Genomic DNA, 23,824 nt, shown 5'->3' with positions numbered 1-23,824 from the left:
TCATGTTACTCATTTAATAAACGGGTCATGCTCATATTACTCTCGTCGAAGGTGGTTGTGGTGGAAGGCCGGAGCTAAGAGCAGGCGAGCTATCCTCCATTATGTTCTTGTATTCTTAGCTAGGCCAACTATTTCGACTATGGTTGTGATTTGTGCATGTGACGAGGAGTTTTGTGATCCCTTATTTGTTATGGAACATGTTCCTAAGAATGTGGGTGAAAAATTTCTGCATCTCTTTCTTTTCTTTGAAATGAAATCATAAGCTAATCCGAAATCATAAGCTTATTACACCTATCTATGGCTTGACATAATACATATATATCCTATGGTTTTTCTAGTAAAATGTCTTCACAAAGGCTTAGAATGTTCTGGCCACATTATGTCCGACTCAAGCCCAGTATTTAATAGGCTAATGGGCAATAATGAGCTAGAGTATTCAAGCACGCCCGAGTGATTGGTGGGTTGAGCCATGAATAAATATGGTTAGCCTAAAAAGTTCAGCCCGACCTGTTCGATGATCACCTCTAAAACCTCATAAGCTAAGACAAATTGATTGATAAGTACTACTTTTACACCAATAATATGATTCTAGTCATATCTGGCAAGTTCCTTCTTCAACATAAATAGAATTATGACCGTGATCTAGAATTGGCTCTTCGTGGGTTCTATCAAATGCCTCCCCAATAACACGGAGCTACAAATGCTACTAGATATAATGCAAGAATGTCTTACTGATAAATATATTAATTAACATATATTTGGTTCACATTAATTGTGTGGCAATCTTTCTTGCCCTCTTTGTCCTCGGAGTAGTCATTATCATGGATGACTCGCCGTAGCTATCCATTTGATTATACCTGATCTCAAATATACAAAAGTTTAGCCTATCCTAAGATGGTCCCCTGCATGAGTCTGCGCGTTAAATTGCTCGAATTTTTGAGCCCCTGTTTACTTTGAGTCCAAGGACTCTTAGCCACGTTAAGTAATCAAATGCCATTTTATTCCTAATCAATTTCACTCCACAATAGAAAGAGAAAATTTAAAAGAAAATTCCAATTTGAATTAAAATATATTAAAAATTTATCCTTGAAATAATTTTGTCATTTTCATATATATATATTGTTAATATTCTCTCTCATCCCTCTTCTAAAAAGTGCACATTGTTTTATTATAAGAAAAACTTCTCTTTCACTATAACTGATATTAAAAAAAAAAAACTCTAACAAAAATATTTGTATGCACAGGTGGAAAAAAATTATTATCTAATATAGTTTAGTGATAGGTTTTGCTAAGGGTTTATAATGTCTCACTTGTATTTACATTTTATAAATTTAATAATAACGTTTTGGTACTATTTGCACGGGATATATTCAATTTATCTAAAAATAAATATTTTTTACTTTTCATTGTTACATTAATGATTACACCCCTATTTCAAATCTATCTCTAGTTTTCTTTCAAAATAAATACATTTATTTTTGTCGGTAATAAATTATAAAGTGGCCCAGGGCTTGTAAGCTTTTAAGCCCACAATAACCTACTTTCTTTAAATAAAATTTACAATACTATAACTTCTTAAAAAATATTAAAAATGTTAAAAAATAGAAAATTTTATAAATCACTCCATATATTTGTTAGGAAGTAGCTTGATTCGATTCGTAACGGTTGAGATTCAGATCTATACAGGATTTGTGATTTGTAGGTGGAGGCACAACAAATTCATAGGTATAAGATAAAAGGATGATGGAGTGGAGGTCGAATAATAATGGAGATAGGCAATAGATGATGGTGGTGATGGTTTACCGATACGGATAAGCCTAATAAAGGATAAAATAATAAAGGATAAAAGAAATGCCGCAAATTAATATTTCATTCCAAGCATATCTAAGATACAAGCCATAAGACCTTATTTATAGAGATTAAATCAAAATGTCTAAAACAAATTTAATTAAATCAGTTTTCTTTATCTTCTTTTGCCATAGATACGGAGGTTTGGCGATCTTATTTAACTATTTGGATATCTGTAGAATATTCTGTAAATAATTTGCTGAAACTACGCAGAGTTAGATTTAACTAATTAAATAAAATTATAACCTACTAGGGCTAAGCAAATAAGATAACTAAACTCAATCCATTAAACCCCATGTCCTCGTGATGTGACCCGATCCAACCCAAAATGCATCAATATTTTTCCTATTTTATGATTCAATACGATTCTATAATCCGTCTCTCATTTTTTCTATAATTTTTATTTAACACCCTAATATTATTTTAATTAATTAATATTAATCAAACTACTAAAATACCCTCATCTCTCTACCCCTCCATCATCTTCACCCCCAACTACTTTCTCCTAGGCCACCACCTTCCCTTCTCTTCTTCTTCTTTTCCCTTCTCCTCTTCTTCTTCTTTTCCCTTCTCCTCTTCTTCTTTTTGCCCCGTCATGTCCTCCTTCCCTTCTACTAATCGTATGTATGGGAAAGATAAGAGACAATGAGAAGTAAGAAGGAGACATAAATAGGTATTTTATAAAATATTTAGAATATTAAAATAAAATATTCTTTTGCTAGAAAAAAGAATAATCGAGTTATAAAATATTAAAAAATGCGGTGTGAATAACAAAAAATAGATAAAATATAGAGTGTGATTTATAAATTTATTTTAAAAATAAATATAGGAGTTTATAATTAAAAATAAAAGAAAATTAAAAACAGTAACTTTATGTTATTATTTAAAAAATAATGTTAACCTTACATTAATTTAGAAAAAAAATAAAAAAATAAAAAAATGTAAGCTCGCCCGCTAATGTACTTACATTTACATGCTTGTGAACTTGGTTACAAATATGTACGCCTGCAAGTCAGTAATTTAAAAGCTTTGTATTGATAAAGAATATTTTTTTTAAAAATGTTAACATCAAAGTCAAAGAATATTTTGGTTCATTAATTTTACATATAATATATTTTCCTCTAAAATCAATACTTCTTTTTGACCTTTTCACATCATATAAAAAATAATTATTATACTTTAGCCTAATTCACAACCAAAAATCAAATTTTCTTAGCATAATTCTAGTACCTAAATTATAACTTAAGAAATAGGTCAACTAGCCATGTTCAGGATTTCTACTCAAACCAAACAAATTCTAAACTATTGGGATTTGGTCAATGAAATAGTTTTGATGGAGACATGGCACGCCAGAGTTTAATCAATCCTTTGCATTTTGTGGGCTACTGCTCGGTTATGTATTAATGCATCAGTCAAGCTTATTTAAAAATTTTGATCATACACGCTCTAAGCTTATTTAGCAATTTTAGTCCTCCTCTATCGGCCTGGCCTCAACCACAGTGTCAACCTCCTCGTCACCTCTTCGTTCTTCTCATACTCCATTAATAAGTCGTCGCCTTGCTATCACCTCATCTGGCCTCATTGTCCTTCATTGATAAGTTACCGTCGTCTTCTCCTCTCCATCAGCCCCCTCGCCTTCTCCTCCTCTAGCCTTAGCAAACCGCCGCCTCCTCCTCCTACTTCGACAAGCAGTCACCCCACCATCTCCTCCTCCTTCTCTAACCAAGCTCGGGCTTGGGCTGGCTCGGGTCAAGTTGACCTGCTTTGCTAGGATTCGGAGGAATTATTTTTTCTTCATCCCTCCTCAAGCCTCTTGCAGGTGATTTTCTCTTCCTTCCTCCTCTTGCCAAAGTAGCTAGGAGTGGGAGAGGCTCTTCTCGCTGCTTAACTAGGCTTCTCTCTTTTCTTTCCCTCCTTCCTTCCTTATCATCATCTTCCTTTCCTCCCGTCCAAGCTTCACCATCCCCTTTCCTTCCTTCTATCTCTTTCTCATCCATTTTGCACCGTCATAAGAAAACTAATTGATGCCCCCTTTTCTCTTCATCTCTGCATGCGCCATCATTGTCCACCACCTCTCCCTCTTCTTTCCCTACGTGCGCTGCCATCTGCAACACTCCCATTACTTTTCTTTATATCATGTGCATTTTCACTAACGTTACCTCACTCATCACCTACATCGCCGTCGTTTATTCCAATGCCAATTCTTAGAGTTTTTTTTTCTCTTTTATTATTTTATTTTTTGTTATTGTGTAGATTTAAAAATTGAAGTTACTATCTTCGTATAGGAGCCATAGAATATCAATTCTCCTACACTTACATTCTTCATTCAAGCCTCTTGATTTGGATAATTTTTCTTTAATATAGTTTAGTCAGTATTCTAGAGACCTGCTCTTTCTTCTCTCTCTATTCTTCTGTATCAAATAGTAATATAATTATCAATCTAAGGACTTCATTTTTTTTTTTCAGAAAACACGATTAACATGCCTTCGCCTCCACCGAATCCCCTCCAGGATCTGCTGCAAGTTTTGGTCACAGAGTGTGAGGTGTTAATGTGGTGGCAGCACTTTGAAGTGGGCCCACTCCTATCCGCTTCCACGTAGAGCAGCCAACTTAGCGGCTCACCCAACAACACCAGCGACACCCATTTTAAACGGCCACCATTTATTGCAGCGAGAAAAAAAAAAAGGAAAAGAAATAAATTACATAGTTTCCTAACGGCCACCCAAATAACTACCCCAACACTTGAGATGCAAAGCCCAAGCATAATACCATTGAGGCAATTACACGGATCTAATACTTAGTAGGTGAGCGAACTTAACTAACACGGAGGCCGATTAGTGTTTCCAGACCAAGTGGAATTTAGGAGTAGAAGTGTTCACTTGGATTGATATTTTCTTGTGGGAAAGCCCAATTAAGCCAGCTACTTGTGGAATTTGACTCTCCTTTCTTCCAAACTTATACATCTCGAGAAATGGTCACAATTATTTACTTCCTTTTTGTTCTCAATTTTTGATGCAAAATTGACCACAGATCTGTGGATGACTTGGTTACTCTGATGCTGCTGTATCTTAACAATTCCTTGATCGAAGTGATATCCAACTAATTGAAATAGAAAGATGCATAGAATAGTAGAATCCAGGAGATTATGGCTTTAAGATGTCATTTTCTTCTATGCAAAACAGTGAGTAACACATGCTGTGCCGATGGGTATTTTTATCGGCCGGGGCGGTGGTTACTGGTTAGTCGTTACAAATTTGGCAAAATAATAATATCTAAAGCGAAAAATAATTAGATCTTTATTTCTGTAATTATTATATTTGATTATTTTTATCATGTAAAATATCCTACTGCTATGGGCCTCAGACACATAGGTGTATATATATATATATATCATTTTTTAAATGGAGTTAGCTATGTGTCCATTCTTAAAGTATCTGTCAAATGCCCAGAGACGCAGCAATTTTCCTATCTGGCTTAAATAACGTTGATAGAAAAATACTAAACCCAGAAGTCACACAAAGGTTCACCTCATTAGAAAATAAAGATGGCTTCTTTGAATATTAAGCAACAGGAAGGTGACGGGGTGCCTCCTGTCACGTGAGTCCACGCCGACCACATTGCGCCCACTAAGCCACCGCGCATAATTCTGGGCTACTGTAGCTTCCCAATAACTACCCCAGAACATGTGATCTTGGGGAATGTTCACTGTTTCCTAAGACAATAGCTTTAATCTCAGTACGGTTGGGATTCGGGAGTGTTGGGAAAGTTGCTCAAATTTATTTAGCGGAATTTAAAAAAATTTAATTTAATTTTTTTAATTATTTATGAGTCTGATAGATTAGATATGGATTGCACAAGAACTAATCTTTATACAGAGTGACAGAGGTATTTATGTCTCACTAAGCTTTTGCCTATATTGTCTAGCTGTTTTTTCAAGCTAAGCTAATTATACTGTCGAGTTAAATTATTAAATTATCAAACAAGATAGAAAGATACATATTAAAGTTATTTAATCCATCCACCATCCTTAGAAGTAAGGGGGGATTCGGTGCAATGTGGTCGTCCGTACTATTTCAATTAGGCAGATTGTTTGTCCATTTGATAGTTGTATTCGCATATGACATGCACTAAATGCGCAAAATAAGCATTGCATTTAAAGTATGCTGAAAGCGCAAAATGGTAAAATGGGCCAATTAGATCCAAAATTATAATAAAATAAGGAATAATATTTTGCGAATATTAGCACCCACGAGTTTGACAAATAAAAAAAAAAAAAGAAGAAGCAAAAACAAGAAGGAAAGAAAATGTTTCCATTTGCTTATAATTTCACTCATGGGGTTCTGGGGAATTTATTGGGTGCATTATTAGGACGACATGTTGCTACTCTATACTTTATAAAATCTCCTTATATTCCAACGGCTCTGCTGCCACCTTGCACTCTCTCCGTGCCTCCTCCTCTGCATCGCCGTCTCCTACCGATCTCTCTGTTGTTCTTCTCGTAGCAACAAAGAGAAAACAAAAAACCCCAATGACTTCCCCACGATAAATCCAAAGCTTCTCTCTCCTTCCTCTTCCTCTATAATACTGCCAATTCCTCTCTCTCTCTCTCTCTCTCTCTCTCTCTCTCTCTCTACGATGGCTCCGATCCCACTGAAGCAATCTACGAGCTCCGCGCAAACCCTAGCGCGCACCGGGACCTCGCCGGAGACCCGTGCCATCGTCCGAGAGGCCGTACGAGCCACCGCCGCCGCCACACTCGCCTCTCCTCCTCCGGCGGCACCGGCGCCGCCGGTGGCAGCTGATCAGATCCAGGCCGGAGAGGTCAGGTTCGGGCTGCCGGTGGCTGGGGTAGCCGTGGATGCTACCACGGCGGCGGGGGTGGAATCGAGGGTTTTGTGCTGGGAGGAGATCGACGGGAGGAGGTGGAGCTACGTGGTGGATACCGAGAGCAGGCATGGAAAGAGGGCACGGAAGGGGTCAGTGGTGAGGGCGGTGCCGATGCAGAGCCCGGCGGCTCCTGTGGAGGTGAGTTGTTTGTGATATTGTTTGGGAATTTTTGTGCAATTGAGTCTTTTAATGTTGTTTCGAATTCGGATTTGTAAATTGTGCTCTCTTGTGGAAAGTTTGTTCTATTTTCAAGTGATTCGCTGTTTCTATTTTCCTATTTGTTTTCCAGATAGTGCTTATTGGCATTTTTAGTGATAATTTGTTCTTTTCTCTTGCATATACCATTGCTGCCTCTGTGAGATTAAATAGATTTGTGATTTCCTCTTTTTATAGTTTTAATTAAAAGATTTCGTAGGATTCGACTCAGAATTATCGGATTGTAGTTTGCTAAAAAGTATTTGTACTTTCTTTTATTTATTTTTTTCCTTTTCCTTTTGTGTGCATGTCTGTCTTGCCATTTGGATATGCTCATGAATTTGTTATATTTTCATGAGGGAAATAGTTGCAAGTTGAGAAGTGGGAGACACCAATCATGATTAACCCTGCTACCAGTCTCTGTGGGTTAATATGTTTGGCATAATGGGTTTAGAGAGGTAATAAGAGCTGTGAAATAGCACAAAAGGCTGAAGCTGTTGTAACATTGTCCATCTAGAGTAGGGAATAGGAATCGGGAAACAAACATTTTTTAGATATCAAAGTACTGGCATAGTTAGCTAAAGATTTTAATGACGATTTTCACTGGGAGAATTCATCATTATTTGGAGTTCTTTGATACAATTTCTTGTTTGTACTACATCAGAGATAGTCCAGAATAGGTAGTATTGTAGATTTGTAGTAAGTGGCTAATGCAAACATCCATTCCTTTTGCATATCTTACTAGCATTGGAAAAGCTATACAGGCTGATTATTCTATCACCATTGTAATATACGTAATCATTAACGGATTTGAATCTTGCAGTCATATGAAGGCAGGGTTTGGAATTTCTGTTTGAAATATTATGAGTAAAGATCTATAGTTTTTTCTGTCATTGCATCACGAGTATGCTTATCTTTGCAGGAATTAATGTCATTCATAAGATCATATGTTGTTCCTGAAGGGTTTCCGGATAGTGTTACCCCTTCATATGTTCCATACATGACATGGAGAGCTTTGAAGGTACTTAGTTACTTACATATTGATTAATTTTGTGGCTTAATGCACTTGTTCACACTTCACAGGACCTTTGCCTTTGACTTGCTAAATTTTCTCACAGCATTTTAATGTTTATTATTTTCATTCAGCACTTCTTTGGTGGAGCAATGGGTGTTTTCACGACACAGACGCTGTTGAGCTCTGTTGGAGTTTCTAGAAATCAAGCTGCACCAGGTGCTGTTGCCATTAATTGGATACTGAAGGTAAAAAGATAAATTCTTTCCTCTGCATTTACCCTTTGGTCAGGCTGTACCAATTTATAAAATTCTAAACAGAGATTTACTCTAGGTTGCAATATCTATTATTGCTTATCTGGGTTCTATCTTTACTGTTTAAATTATGCTTATCTTTACTATTCAACTTATTATGTTTATCTGGGTTCTATCTTTACTGTTTTTTAAGTTGTTAGTCTTAATTATTCAATATTGTTTAGTATCTAAGGCTTGTACTGATTTTAATTGCACCATTTTGCAGGATGGAGCTGGGCGTGTTGGAAAAATGCTTTTTGCGCGTCAGGGAAAGAAGTTTGATTATGATCTAAAGCAGGTAAAGTATAACAAATTAACAGTGCCATGTTCTATCAGTATATTTGTCTCTACCTTAACACTGAGTCTTAAATTAACATTGAGTTTACTGTCGTTTGACACAAAATGTGGTTCAGCTTCGCTTTGCTGGTGATCTCTTAATGGAGTTAGGAGCTGGGGTAGAGTTAGCCACCGCTGCTTTTCCACACCTTTTCTTACCAATGGCATGTGCAGCAAATGTGGCGAAGGTTCGGCTTGTTTTAGATATATCTATTTATCCTTTAATCTGAAGAAATAAATTATCCTAAATTCTGAGGCATGATTTCTTCTTTTATCTATTCATTTAGAATGTTGCTGCTGTCACATCAACATCAACACGCACGCCAATCTACAAGGCCTATGCAAAAGGAGAAAACATTGGGGACGTCACTGCTAAAGGAGAATGTGTTGGGAATATTGCAGATCTGGTATTATTCGAATGCTCTTTACAATCTTTACATAGTTGCTTAAAGATACTCTATGACTTTATAGGCCTACATTGTAGAGAATACACAGGAAAAGGACAGTAAAAGAGCAGTTAGTAGAATGCCCTAAGCTATTAAGATTAAATTCTGGGTAATCATAGATTAAAGAATAAGTGATAAGTAAAAGTGAAACTCCACTGCATGTACTGTTGGCTTGTAGTTTCTTTACAAGGGTTTTGATATTACTTGTTTAACCTTTGTTTTCAGGGGTTATTAGTTTCTTCCACAATATTTTTGGGAGTAACTGGGCTATGCATATGACTTATGAAGTTACCATACCAATGCTCTGTGCTTTTGATTGCTGAGAAATTAATTATTGATGAAACTTAATTACCTTGTTTTGATCTTTTCTTTTTTTATCTGAAGATGGGAACTGGGCTGAGTATCTTAATTTCAAAAAGGAATCCATCCTTGGTGGCTTCATTTGCTTTCCTGTCATGTGGATATGTTCTTAGTTCATATCAAGAGGTTTGGATCTCATATTTTCTTTTTGTTAAATATTTGACCTTCAAAGAAATTATGGCAAAATGTAGATCTGCTTATTTTGACTTATTTCTTTCCTTTACTAGGTAAAATCAGTTGTGTTGAATACTTTAAATAGGGCAAGATTCACTGTGGCTGTCGATTCCTTCATAAAGACTGGTATGTCAAACATGTTTTTCATAATATTCTCCATGATTGGAATTTGAGTGCAGAAGTATTTTAATTATTTTCTCAAGCATCAACAACGTAACTGCATTTTGAGAAGAATGTGAAAGACAAAAAGATCACTTCTAAAACCAATATGCACCAGCAACTCTACGTAGTAAAACATAGCAAAATACCTTTAGGTATCAAATATAACACTTTATTTTTCTGAAGCCCATGATGTGCAAGTCCTCATAGATGATATTTGGAGATATCATCAGCTTACCTATATGAGTTTGATGATCATTATGAGAATAGTGCACCTGACTGAGACAAGTCGCCTAATTTAACACAATGGTGGTTCAATTCGGCTAACCGAGTCAAGTTAGGGAGCCACCTATAAATGTTGTGATGTGCACTTGAGCGGAGAGTTTTGGATTATTAAAACCCTAGTCGATTTATCTCCCTTCCTCCCGCAATCCTCCTCCTCCCTTATTCAACTATCACCAAGTTTGGTCAACCACCACCCTTGGCCGACCAAGATGCCTACCTCATCATCCGACCACCCCACTTGACTCTAAGGAACACTCCACCTCTTCCATCCTTCCCTAAACTATCCTTTGCACCCCTACACCACCACTAACCCTAACATTCCATCATCACCTACTCTTTTGGCTCCACCCCATCACCGCTAGCCTACCACCACCATCCCAAGTCCGTGCCTCCATCCACAAATTTCAAAACAAGTTCGGAGTCTTCTCTTGCAGATCTGTTCATCTCGACCTTTGACCACTGATCCGGTGATATCTACCAATCTAGCCATCCAATTTTTGTGATATTTGATTCGTTGGAAAGAACTCTTCCGAAGCCAAATCTCACCTTGATCGAACGGCTAGATCCTTTGGAATATCTCTCGCAAGTTCCGTCTTAATTTTTGTCGAGAATTGGTTGCGGATCAAAACAAGCCGCTTCGAGGGAAGATCGTAACAGTTTGAATGATGTAAAAAAAATTGAATTGGGAATTCAACTAGAAGACTTGTTGACAAAGTGCTAAATGGTTCTTGGTTATTATGGTCTATGGATTTCTAGAGTGAAATGTCTCACCCACTATGGATTCAGGGTAACATGAGAGAGCCTCAAATAAATTAATACAAAATGCATCCATATCATCATATGGAATACAAGAAAGAATAAGGCACTGGAGTAGCCAGTTGCCAAGTTAACAAATGATTTAACTTTTGATTTGGAGCTATGCTTTATATTAACTTGTTTCGTGTTTTACTGATGCTGGAATTTGGGAAGAACTTGTGTTTTAGAATCCAGAGAATTTATTAAGAACTATTTGCTAAGTGATTCTTTGTTTGATAAAGTTGACTAGATAGTTCTTAGTCATTGTGGGTTTTTTACATTGAAATGCTTCATCCATCTGTGTGAACCATAATTGAGTCATTTGAGAACTAGATGACTTACAATGATTAGCTAGAATACTGTTTGGTAACTCTCGAAAAGTACCTTTCTGTGGCAAATTCGATGAATGGCAGATACTATACCAGAATAAAACTAGTAATGATAATGGTCATTAGTATAAAAGCATTTGAAATAAGTTCAGAGCATATGATACTAAGATCTAATGTTTTTCTTAAATTTACACATGGAATGCAAGATTTTGACAGTAAGATCCCACTGGCATTGATTGCCTAGATGAATTAATCGCACTTGGTAATGTGAAGAAACTTGAGTGTTCATTCACCTATCTTTTTGGTAGAAGGCCCCCTTTGGTATTGACCCCTGGTCAAAGTCTATGCTAAGCAATAGTATCGGTATAGTGAAACATGAAAGCAAAAGTTTTACTAGTGTTCTAAATCCTGATAAGATTTTAACTAGCAGAATTCCTATTGGCTAATAGAAACTTTAAAGAAAATTATGATTAGTACCATGGTCTGCCATGGTTTGACATACTGGCTTAGAGAGCATCATGTTCAAATTCAAAGGGTTAGGTTAGATCACATCATGAGAATGTTAGGCTCGATGGATCGAGTCTATTTATTTTATTTTCTTATATAATTTAGTTACAATTTTAGTAAGTTATAATTTGTTTAATTAGCTAAATTTAGTTCTACGTAGTTTCGGAAAAACATTCAAAAAATATTCATCAGACATTCAAATAATATAAAACCAGTTGTATAAGATCTATGACATTCTAGAACTTTCATATTTAAAGTTTCCTCAAATTTAGAGTGCGACCCTAATTGAGTTATGAATGAATCAAGAATTATTTTGCTCAAACCCTAGTTGCCCCCTCTCTTCTTTCCTCTCAACTTGGCTGTCGGCCCTTCTCCCTCCTCCCTCTTCAATCCGCCGCTTCTATTGTTAGAACGGTCTCGCCTTGCTTTTAATCTCCCTCCTCGTCCATCGATCCCCCTAGTCTCGTAGGGCTTGCCGGCCTACTTCACCCTTCTATTCCCTTCTAAAATATCAATCTATTATCACTATCACCCACCCTTCATTCCATTTCCACCACCATTTACAAGATGAACCACCATTGCTATCCTCCAAATAGCAACCACCACCACCACCACTGGCTTTCCATCTAGATTAGATCTAGATCTAATTTGAATATGACAAGGCTCTGAATATCAAAGACGCAGACCGGAAAGTTACGAACCAATCCTTCTAGTTTCAATATTTCGTAATTTTCTGATGATAAAATAATATTTGGCGAATACTTGATCAGACTGTGCGTGCGGACCAGCAATTCTGGAACTAGACTAGATCTACTCTCTGAGCCAGTTTGTTTCATTGAGATTTAAATTTAAGATATGTAAGTAGATGGCACTAACCTTCCTAGATTTTGGCTTCATATAGATATTTTAACTGGATTATCTGTTGGATTTGTTTTTCAAATTTAAGAAATTAATAACCACAATTAAGTAATATTCAACGAAGCCTATTTTATCGAATTTATGCTGAACAGAAAATGAAAATTACTTGGCTATTTCTTAATTATGGTGATAATGAAATACTTGATGCGCTGGGTAATTCGTGCCTAGCTTACTGAAAATAGTATAGCTTCAAATATGTTATTTATTTTAATTATAATCAGTGCTTTTGTATGAGCATTACTTTCTTAGTCTCAATAGAGAGCTCAGTTCAAATGCTTCTTTCAAAGCTTGTGTTAGAAAGATCCAATATGGTGCTTCTCATGGCTTCTTATTGTTCAATCAAAATTTGATCAATTATGCAGGATTTGTTCCTTCGCTGAAGGAAGGGAATTCAAAGGAAAAAATATTCAGTCCTCCATGGGTAAAACATACACCAGTTGTGCTAGGTAATGCTATTTGTCAGCTAGTTAGTTGTGCGTGTTTATAGCAGCTGTAATTCACACGAATTTCTACTTTAACCTCTTAGGACCAAGATTTGGGGATGCATTTCAGGAGCCTGCCTCTTTTGTTGCCACAGAGCCCTTGTTTGAGGTACTCCTTCGGATTCCTTTTTATGTGATATTTTAGGTTCCTTTTGATTATTATAAGTTGATATGTCCCTAAATATTGATGCTCATGCTACCAACTGATGTCATTTCATAGATTTATTCTTGTGAAAAGAAATTTTCTTTTGTCTACTCTTGAATTTTCTTTTTTGGTTTTCTTTGAAGCCTAAAATTTCTTGTATATAAAGCTAAAATGCTGTCTGTAACCACAGAAGGAGAGATATATGGTTACCTATAATCCATCAAAAGATAAAATCTATGCATTGCTCAAGGATCAAGCAAAACCTGATGACATTCTGAAAGCTGCTTTCCATGTAAGTATTAATTTCTAAATAGTGATGGAACTAGGCAATCACCACTTCTTTATCTCATATCAATGTGCAATTATTTTACAGGCTTACGTTCTATTGCATTTCATTCACTCGTCAAACGGGAATAGGTATCCAAGAACGCACATGAACTCTGACCGACAGAAGCTAAATGAAACAGTAATCCCTACAAACATGGACTTTCTAGCTCAGATAGCAGAATCTTGCAAGGTTGTTTCATCTTCATATGGAGTTTTCAAGAAGAAAGCAGCAGAACAGGTAATTTACTTATTTCTTTAAATTTATATTATGTTTTCGTGATGCTATCATTACATTGTGTTGCAAAATGTAAGTCATATAAATATGCAGGAAATGTTAATAAGAAGTAGAAATCTTATTCACTTTCTGTCCTGACAACGATTTTAAAGGACATGACACTTGATTATATATAATAAAGCAAAAATAGCAAGAAAATGGTCAAGTATCATTGTTACGGAAAGATACAGTTGATCTATCTATACAAATATATGCTCAAAACTATCTGAAAACCCTCTGTTCTCTCTCATGCTGAGGAATGCTGCAAGCCTTCAAGGATATATTGTTTTTATTAAGAAATGTCAATGAAGTTTGACCTTCAGCAAGTGAAATGACTAATGACTACCATGTTCCATACTAATTCCTTTCCCTCGTTTTCTATTTTTGCAGGGATGGATAATGTCAGAATCACTATTAAATCCTGGAAGAGCTCGGTTATGTGAACTGAAAGAAGAGTAATTCTGGGTTTTTGTTTATAATTATGAGAAAGACCATCTGTTGATTCTTAGCTCATGACAAGATTTTGCGGTTTGAGAAAGGATGCTTGGCATTCGCTAATTCATATTAGTCAATATGAAAAAAGCCTTGATATTAGATTTCCGTACAGGCTTGCACTTATAACAGAAATTTTCAAGTTCTTTCCCATGTAGATCCATGCCATCCTAAGATGACAGACATTCTAGCTTTGATTTCTTCAACTGCTTGTGCAAGCTGGGATTGTCGCCATTCAACAACTTGTAAGTTTTTATTTTCTCTGGCTCTTTAGACCTCTTGTGGGCTCTGAATTAGTAATTCCTATCTAAAGTGGATTGCTTTTCTTCTTTTACCTTTTAACAGGTATGTCTGATCCTGACCATAGTAGCTATTAGGTGCGGTGGAATGAAACGTTGGTTTATTCAAATAAGGACTGATGCAACTTCTCGAAAAAGCACAAAGGTGGCATGCAGATGATCAGTTTTTGTATATGATTAGGTATTATACTTCGTTCTTGTACTACGGAGCTATTAACAATCTGGCGGCGTTTATATTTTTTTCAATTAAACAATAAAAATAAAAATAAAAATAAGAAAAATCTGGTGGCGTTTAGCTTCTTGTTATATTATTATCTTCCACAACGTTGTAGTTATCTTCATCTCAGCTAAACCCTAATCCAATGGAGGTAATTACATTCACATTTGCATTTTTCCATTCGCCCCTTGCTCTCATTGAGGTTCATATACAAGTTTTATGGCCGCACCCCATTTCTTGATATCGTAGTAACAAACTGAGAGAGCTTGGAATAAGTAAATAAATAACAAGGGAAAGAGTAATGCAAGAGATTAGAAGGATAAATTATATTAAGATGCAGCAAAGTTGGCCCATTGTAATATATTTTTGTGAAAGGATTGGGTCCATTGTGGAAGCTACCCACATAAGGTTTTCCGCATCATTGTGTGTTGTGGTTGGAGTTAATGGAAGGTTGTCCAACTTAATTATCTTATATTACGAGCCTAAGTGTCCTTATACTCACTATTAACTTATAGTGTACGGGTTTTACAGTTATTAAAAAGGAAGAAAAGAAAATAAATAACAAAGTAAGTTGCGAAATAACATCTCCTCTGGAGGTAATGTGTGCATGTAGTGATAGGGTGGGTTTCAATCCACTGGAAATAAAAGTTTTAAAGGCTTAGAATTCATTCAACTTTTTAGTTCCTGTCGTAGTGTTCCAATCATGTTTCTCTGCACCTAGAAAGTAACCACAAAAGAGCCGCACAACCTTGGCAAGAGAGGAAGACTATCCTGCTATCCTTTTTAATATCCATAATGGCGTAGCTACCAATATTTAGTTGGTCTGCAACCTCTCATTTCGGTGTTAGATCTTAGAGCCTACTTGCCCACCCCACATTAATGAGACAACTGCATATTCCTCTTTCGCTCTCATGGGAAAACTTACTCAGATCTCTAGGCTTTGACCGCGAGTGTAGATTCCCAGCATGCTATAATATAGATGTGTATATAATAGAACAAAAATATAATTTATTTTTAGGAAAAAATTATTTATCTCCTCTAAAGATCCTACATGGTGGGACCTACCCATGACATACATCCCTCCTATGCCATGCAAGAGTGACATGGCTTTAGCTTCTATTGAATTGCATAATGGTCTAAGTGAATAGCTATCCAACTTGTGGGATTAAAAGAACAATCATAGAGGTAGAATCCAACATCGCTGGTGCTGCCATCCTTCCAAGCGCCATCTACCTAGCACCCAAATGCCTCATTTCGAAGAGGATATCAGCTATGTCCGGCAAAGAGCTTGCTCGCTCAGTGGGGAGAACTTAGGATTGTGCCAATGCCATATTTAGTCCAGCTGCAGTCAAGCTCTTTTATTGTCAAATTAGAGATGGATCTACCTATTTGAAATTTCTTTTTTTGTTATGGGCTTTTCAAATGACCTAAGAGTGAAAGCTTGTTTAAACTAGTCTTAAGATAGAGTAGTGGACACCTTGATAATCTAGCTTGAGAGGCTATAAGGTTTGGAGTTTTGCCTATGCCCAAGATAGTAGGCAAACCAAACCATCCACATGAAGTTGCAACCCAAAACAAGATCCTCCACTACATCTGCTTTCTACAAAGAGGACAGCTATTATCAATCTTCAGTAGGTTGTGATGTCCCATCAAAATTTTGATCTAAACCGCAGTGCTAATGGCATCAATAATAAAAATGGCTAAGTTAGACTTGAAAGACACTACGGTAATTAGACAACTTGATCTTATCAATTACTGGATTGACCTCAAGCTTATCCACTACTGGATAGATAAGAGCAAAGGACGACACATCGTCGATCTTATTATTTTACTTTTAAGTATCTAAGAAAGATATTTGTTAGGGTAACTTAGTAGCTAAGTTTTTTTATATATATAAAGGGCTTGAATCCATTACTTGTATTTCTTTCTTAAATTTGAGTAAATGAAAAAAAAGTGAGACTTCATTAAGATAGCTTCTCTCTAAGTGAGTGAAGGCTTTTTTTTCTTTCTTACTTCTATACTGACTTTATTTCAAGGCTTATTTCATCTTGTGAAGAAGTTGAAGCACTGCACAGACTTGCTAAAGGTGCTTTTTTATAACATCTACAATTGGAATTGCACCCACTAAGCAACGCCAAATGAATGTTTTGACTATAGAAAGTACTTTATTATAATTTTACACTATTTTTCAAAATTTACGCAATTGAGGACTAGAACAAGAGCTTCTCATTCATATCTAAAAGAGTGGAACAAGCCATCTTTGATGAGAACTCACATGAGGGGTTGAAAGGCCAAATGAGATAGTTTGGCTGCCTAACCATGACATGGTCATATTGCTGATGACACTCGCTACTTCACTAAAAAAGATGTTATTGCTAAGGTCTAAGTTCTAGCTTGTTTGGCTATCTTACAAGAGATTCTTGACACTGATTGCTACGTGCATCAAGCAACTACAAGGAGTAAAAAGCTAACAACAAGCTAAGAAAAAGCTAACAACAAGCTAAGCAATTGGAGAGAAGGGGAAAAAGGGAAAGAGTGAAGTGACCAACATGGAAGGAAAAAGACAGTGCACAAGCGTACACCCTTCATTAGATGTCAACGACACTAAGCAGTCCAATTAGGGAGATAATAAAAAAAAAAGAGAAGAAAGGGGTATTTCTCATAATGGAAGAAGGTGTCTCCCCTCCATTTAGCCAATGCGATTAGGGGAGGGGAGAAGGAGAGAAGATCACCGACAACTAAGGAAGCTCTTGAGGGAGAAAAAAATTACGAAGACATGTAGTAGAGCCCTATTAGGGCTGGAGCTTGCTTTAATTGGTTGAGATCAATCATATTTTTTCAAGGGATTTTTACATAAATACTGCTTAAAACTTTTAAATGTCATAATTGCCACTACATTAAAATCTTTTAAACAAATATTCTAACTACATAATTATTAAAGTGAATGAATATATCTAAACAACTAAAATTCTCTTCTTTCTTAAATTTAAAGTGTTAAATAATTATCATTAATTTTTTTTCTTAGGAAAAGAAGGTTTTCTTTTATTGTACTATGATATCATATCGGTAATATTATATAGCTTTAGAACTATATTAAGTAATTTATATAGGTGTAAAATAATTTTGTATTAATCTAAGTTCACTTTTTACCTTCGATTACTTATATTTAACTATAGTATGTCATCTTTGGAATGGTTCGATGAATTATGTGGCAATTATAATATTATGAAATTTCTAAGTTGTTTATGTAAAAATCCTTATCTATAATCGTTGTTAGTAGAAACTCCTTAATTCCAATTTGAACTGTTGCACGTGATGACATTAACTACCTTCTTTCAATTATTTTTGATGATAATGAAGAAATTCTTGCAACCGCGGCTAGAGAGAATCCGCCCTCCATCCTCCACTTCGCCATCTTCAACTAGGGGTGGCAAAACTTGACCCGACCCGATAACCCGACACGATAACCCGACTGTTAATCGGGTTTGGGTTTAGATTAATCAGATTTGGGTCATCAACGGGTCAACCCGTCTAACCCGATTATTAATTGGGTCGTGTTCGGGTTTATGCCTTTGACCCGTTTGACCTGTTTAACCCGTTTAAGTAAACGGGTCGGGCGGGTCGGGTGGGTCGGGTGACCCGTTTAACCCGTTTAATTTTAATATTGTATGAATTATTAGGATTGTATTTATGTAATACACCATTTATATATAATAAATCAGTAAATATTAAATTTTATATATAATTTGTATTAAACGGATTAGACGGGTCGTATTAACGTGTCGAGTTAACACGACCTGTTTAAGTATACGGGTTAGACAGGTCGTGTTAGCGTGTCGTGTTAACTTGACCTGTTTACTAAACGGGTTAGGCGGGTCGTGTCGTGTTACCCGTTTATTAATCGGGTCGTGTTCGTGTTTACTAAATGCAACCCGTTTATTAATCGGGTCGTGTTCGTGTCAAGGTAATGTTGACCCGACCCGAATCTGACCCGATCCGAACCCGCTTAACCCGACCCGATTGCCACCACTATCTTAACTCATTGGTTTTGAATGTCTTCCACCAAACTCCTCACGTCAAACCCCATTCCTCAACTCGAATCGGTACAATAGAAGGAAATGGCGCTTCTCTTCGACATCTCCCTCCCTCGAGTACTTCCCAACTCACCCCACTCCTCGAAACCGCTCTCGGTTCTTGCTCCTGCGCCGTCTAGATCGCTTCTCCCAGTTCTCCGCCGCCGCAACCCAAGTAAGTTGCATCCGAATACTCGAAAAGTTGGATTTTTAGTTGTGGGCTTCTGTCAAAATCTCTTTTTTATTGTGTTCTTTTCAGGTAGAAAGGAGGGAGTCGCTTTCGATCGGAGTAGATGTCGGAATTTGACCGTTTGCGCTCAAAGAACGGAAGAAGGGATAGAGGTTAGAAAGAGAAACTTTTCCGTATACTGCTTTATTAAGAGAGAAGAATTTATTGTATGGCTTATTTGTAGAGTGGAGTTGTGAAGGATAAGAGCGTCTCAGTGGTTCTGTTGGCTGGAGGGAAGGGAAAGCGGATGGGGGTAGTTTCTTTTCCTTTTCTCTTATATATTGAGATGCATTGATGAATTTAGACTACTTTTAGAAGACCCATGGATTTAAACCGACTAAAAATCGACCTTTGTCAATCTAATGTTAATTAGTTGGCAGGTGTTGTAGTTAATTTTGTGAACTGGGTGTTGTTCATCCTTCCATAACACCATTCACTGGATAATAGGCTAAAACATAAGGTGTTTCTGCCTCTGTTGTTGTATTCTTAGTGCCTCTTAGATGCTTTTTGGAGGAAAGTTTCTGTTGTGACAGATGCATTTGTTGGCATAGAACAATGTGTGGCAGATGTTTCAAAATTTTGTATTCTTGCTGACGAGTAAATTTCTTTCTTCCTAGTGCTTATCAATTCTGTTGCCTCTCCAAGAAGGTAAAGTTAATTTTCTGAAATGATAGAAATATCTATGGAGCTTTTTTATGGTAGGAGTTTGAGATAGGTGTCACTGAAAAGTATTCTCTCCTATCCGAATGTATTTCATGCTATTCTTATTGTTTTCCAGAATATCGTAAATACCAGCTGAAACAGACAAAGCTGAATCATTTCCAAATTAAGATATCTTATTTGTGCTGAAAGTTGAAATAACACCAGATATGAGGGAACAAAACATGTGCGTACATATAAACACTCACAATACATATGTGTGCATGGTCCATTAGTAACAAACATGTTTTCTTTTACCATTAACATTTTCTGTAGGTTACATTAATTCTTATTTTCCATTTAATATTGTACTGCTAAATTTGTTGCTCATGCCACAGGCAAGTATGCCAAAGCAATACCTGCCACTATTAGGAAAACCAATTGCGTTATACAGGTATCAATGTGTAGCAGAGGACATTCTTGCAATCCTTGTTATATATTTCCTCTGCCATTTGAATGAGTAATATCTTGCATTCTGCAGCTTCTACACTTTCTCTCAGATGAGTGAGGTGAAGGAAATAGTTGTAGTATGTGATCCATCCTACAAGGATATATTTGAAGGTTCCAAAGCCTTTTGCCCTCTTATCGAATTTTCTCATATATCTGGACACATAATTTTCCATACCCAAATCTGAATATCTTTGCTTTCAATCAGATATGAGAGTATGAGGCAATATATTTCTTGAGAGATCATAAACTTATGGCTACATACTGCATCTGTAAAGAGGCTATCACTTCGCTTTCCATTCTGCAGATGCTAGTGAAGATTTGCAAGTACATTTGAAGTTTGCAATTCCTGGAAAGGAGAGGCAAGATTCTGCTTTCAATGGATTTCAGGTTCATTGACTATTTAGATTGTTTTTTCTTGCCTAACTGAAATGTGAATGTTGTTGTCCAACCACATGTACATGTCATTTATCTTTACAAGATGGAACTAGTTCTTTCGATCCTCATCTTACTCTCTACCCTTACTGTACTTAGCAGTCCTTTTTCTAACAAAGAAATATCTTATATCTGTTAACTAAAGTATCCCATTGTATACTTACAGGAAATTGATGGAGACTCAGAACTTGTATGTATCCATGATTCAGCCAGGCCCCTAGCTTCATCTACAGATATAAAGAAGGTTCCTTCATAACCTCGTTGTTCTACAATCTAATAACTTAGATACCTTAATCTTCTGGGATTTACTCCATGCACTATTTTGGTGGGCTACACTAAGGAAAGGGTTCCTTTTCTTTTCTACTTTTCTGTACAACATAGTATAATTCACATTAGAAAACAGTGAGAAAGCAACTTTTGTTCAGCCATACCATATCAAAGGATCTTGGAGCTATCCTTTCTTGCATGTAACTAAAGGTGAACCATATATCATTTGCTATGAAGATGTATGATTCATATTTGAGTCACTCGCTATCAATATATACTAAAGAAGTCAAAAGACTCAACTTGAATAATTAGCTTCCAAATCAAGTCATGATCCAAGTAAATTTCATTAGTGTACTGAACTTGGCCTTTTCACGATTTGATGCTTGATCTGTTAAGGATTCTTGATTATCTCATTTCTCATATCATTTGGTTTAAAGCTCATGAAATCAGAGAACATGCCAAAGTATTCTTGATCTTGGGAAGATTTAAACTAATAGAGTTGAAGGCTATTTTGGAATGACCATTATCTGCTGACTTCGTATATTGTTCACCAAAAACTCCATTTTTGGATGAAAATTTATTAAAATTAACATTATATAACTCACTATCATTATCCAAATTTTCTCCTACCAAATAATTAGGCTTCACAGACTAGTATGACCCACTTTTGCATGGTTATTGATATGGCAATAACCCTTTATAGGTTTGTCTGATTTCTTATATGTGGTACATTCAAGTGAAAGTGGAGCTCATCCTGAAACCTCAAACTGTTTTCAAGTAGTAGACCTTACCTATCACCAAACTGATCTTAAATCTTATATAAGTAGTAGACCTTATATATGTGGTACATTCAAGGCAAACTAATGTCAAATAGAAGGTCTAGATTTAGAATAATTGTAAACAACTATGCAGTCTCTTGAAGATATCGAGTAATTTCCTATGAAACAAATTAATTATTTAAGTTGAAATCATTATCATCTGCTGACATTTTTGCAAATTCATTTACTATCTTTTTAGTTTCCTTTAGTTTATAGGTAATTCTAAACGAATTTTTTTTGTGTTCATGCTGGTAGCTTAAGCAAAATTATAGCTGCACCTGTCTTTTCAGGTTCTTTTTCTTCATATGGCAAATCTGTACCTTAAACTTCAACCAGATAGAAGTAATATCAATCTGCTATCACCTGCTAGGTTCTAAAAGATGGTTGGCTGAATGGAGCAGCTGTTCTTGGTGTTCCGGTGAAAGCTACCATAAAAGAGGTAGGCGTCCACTTTCTTGTGGAAAAATTTCTTATTTATACAAGGTGCACATGTTGAAAGTTCTGGGATAAAGTTGCCAAAACACAGGGAGGTAAACATATCTAACCCGAAGATTATATGCACATGAAATATGCCTTTCATTAACCTTTGCACATAACAAAACTGCCATTCTTCAATATCCAAGGAAAAAACATACTGTATTTTTTTTAATTTCCGTCCGTTAACCTCATTTGCGTCTATAAATTCAACTGATCTGCAATGATAGACATGATGTCAGCAAATACAGGATAATTCATGTTTTATGGTCCTCAAGCCCTTTTCTTTATTTTTCAGGTCAACAGTGAGTCTTTCGTTGTAAAAACCCTCAACAGGCAAACTCTTTGGGAAATGCAAACACCACAGGTTTCCAGTGTGTGAATTAAATGATCCAGTTTTGTTCACGGCTTACACAATGACTGTGTTTAATGTAAAATTTGCAGGTTATCAAGCCTTCTTTGCTAAGAGCTGGTTTTGAACTTGTCAATAGGTAAGTAATGCTTCAAGCAAGCCTTTTTACTGATGGATGTCACTATTCAGCTGAGTAAGTTAAAAGAATATGAAGGAACTTCATTATATTCTGTGTATATGTTGATACTCTAACATATCCTAACTATACAAATTTCAAAGAGTCTCCAGAAAGGGGCAATCTTGTCTGTCAAGAATTGCTTTGGTGATTTAAAATCTTTCATGGAACTAATTATGTTTCTAGGCAGAATTCCTAGGGAAGAATATGCATGGCAGATTAGCAAATAAAAATCAGTTGTGTTTTTCCCTTCAGTTTTGATGAACTATGTAAAATTCATCAGTACGTGCACTGGAAGAGAGCATGTTTGTTTCCATGCTAATTTACTATTATTACCATTCACCCCTTTTTCTCAATGGTGATGCAATTTGATTTCACTGGGAAATATGCTAATCTTTTCTGTGGAACTTTTATTACACAGGGATGGTCTTGAAGTTACTGATGATGTATCCATTGTGGAGCACATTAAGCATCCTGTTTATATCACAGAAGGTTCTTATACAAATATTAAGGTACTTAACCTTTAATTATCTCTTATATTCAAATAATTGATTGCTTAGATGCACAGAGCAATAACTGGTGAAAAATAGTTATTTTGAAGTGACAATGGTGGCAATCTTCTTTTCTCTGATAAGACTGAAATCAGTACCAAGTGCTCTTGCAAGAATTGATTCAGTTTTGACATTTGTATGTTGCAGGTCACTACCCCAGATGATCTACTACTAGCAGAACGTATATTGAACATGAACACTGGACTATCTTAATCATTTCTCTCCCCATAGAATACCGGAGATGATCTATTGCTGGTTGAGCACATAGTAAGAGTTATTTACTTTCTTCCTTCTTGTTATTATATCAATTCAGGGAGAAAGGTCATGTTCATGTCTTGTACTTGAGATGTCATTTAAGAAATTTGATGTAAACCAAATTTTCCATTCTAAATAGAAATGTTCTCATTTCTTTTCTTTGCTAAAATATAATTATTTAATGTTATATGTTGGCACACGAGTTCTCTCTATACTACATACCAAGTTCCATCCATCTTTATGCAGATAAACATCATTAATGTGAAATT

At 36.0% G+C, this 23,824-nt stretch overlaps 2 protein-coding genes across 2 annotated transcripts; both read left to right on the top strand.

Moving 5' to 3' along the window:
* Positions 1 to 6,272: 6,272 nt before the first annotated feature.
* On the top strand, positions 6,273 to 14,858 carry LOC140768834 (protein root UVB sensitive 6). The gene is made up of 14 exons (XM_073109261.1): positions 6,273 to 6,873; positions 7,853 to 7,951; positions 8,077 to 8,190; positions 8,462 to 8,533; positions 8,649 to 8,759; positions 8,859 to 8,978; positions 9,402 to 9,503; positions 9,605 to 9,677; positions 12,907 to 12,990; positions 13,071 to 13,135; positions 13,362 to 13,463; positions 13,545 to 13,736; positions 14,163 to 14,509; positions 14,610 to 14,858. Exons 1-13 carry the CDS (start codon positions 6,484 to 6,486, stop codon positions 14,229 to 14,231), a joined length of 1,593 nt encoding a protein of 530 aa, XP_072965362.1. The 5' UTR covers positions 6,273 to 6,483; the 3' UTR covers positions 14,232 to 14,509; positions 14,610 to 14,858.
* A 3,969-nt stretch (positions 14,859 to 18,827) lies between these two features.
* Positions 18,828 to 23,729, top strand: LOC140769170 (2-C-methyl-D-erythritol 4-phosphate cytidylyltransferase, chloroplastic). Its single transcript, XM_073109773.1, has 12 exons — positions 18,828 to 19,028; positions 19,113 to 19,195; positions 19,267 to 19,335; positions 20,120 to 20,175; positions 20,263 to 20,342; positions 20,536 to 20,618; positions 20,830 to 20,907; positions 22,119 to 22,187; positions 22,521 to 22,589; positions 22,667 to 22,713; positions 23,171 to 23,261; positions 23,448 to 23,729. Exons 1-12 carry the CDS (start codon positions 18,899 to 18,901, stop codon positions 23,511 to 23,513), a joined length of 921 nt encoding a protein of 306 aa, XP_072965874.1. The 5' UTR covers positions 18,828 to 18,898; the 3' UTR covers positions 23,514 to 23,729.
* The last annotated feature ends 95 nt before the right edge of the window (positions 23,730 to 23,824 follow it).

This window comes from Typha angustifolia, chromosome 10, assembly GCF_048772165.1.
Source record: "Typha angustifolia cultivar Huaian chromosome 10, ASM4877216v1, whole genome shotgun sequence".
In the NCBI taxonomy this organism is placed as follows: domain Eukaryota; kingdom Viridiplantae; phylum Streptophyta; class Magnoliopsida; order Poales; family Typhaceae; genus Typha; species Typha angustifolia.
The sequence above is the reverse complement of the archived record's forward strand: the minus strand, read 5'-3'. Positions and strand labels throughout refer to the sequence as shown.

Coding starts and splice junctions, on each gene's coding strand:
- LOC140768834 (XM_073109261.1), top strand. CDS start 6,484: ATGGCTCCGATCCCACTGAAGCAATCTACGAGCTCCGCGCAAACCCTA. Junction 6,874..7,852: donor GCCCGGCGGCTCCTGTGGAG/GTGAGTTGTTTG, acceptor TTATCTTTGCAG/GAATTAATGTCATTCATAAG. Junction 9,678..12,906: donor CGATTCCTTCATAAAGACTG/GTATGTCAAACA, acceptor TCAATTATGCAG/GATTTGTTCCTTCGCTGAAG.
- LOC140769170 (XM_073109773.1), top strand. CDS start 18,899: ATGGCGCTTCTCTTCGACATCTCCCTCCCTCGAGTACTTCCCAACTCA. Junction 20,343..20,535: donor CTACAAGGATATATTTGAAG/GTTCCAAAGCCT, acceptor TCCATTCTGCAG/ATGCTAGTGAAGATTTGCAA. Junction 20,908..22,118: donor CATCTACAGATATAAAGAAG/GTTCCTTCATAA, acceptor ATCACCTGCTAG/GTTCTAAAAGATGGTTGGCT.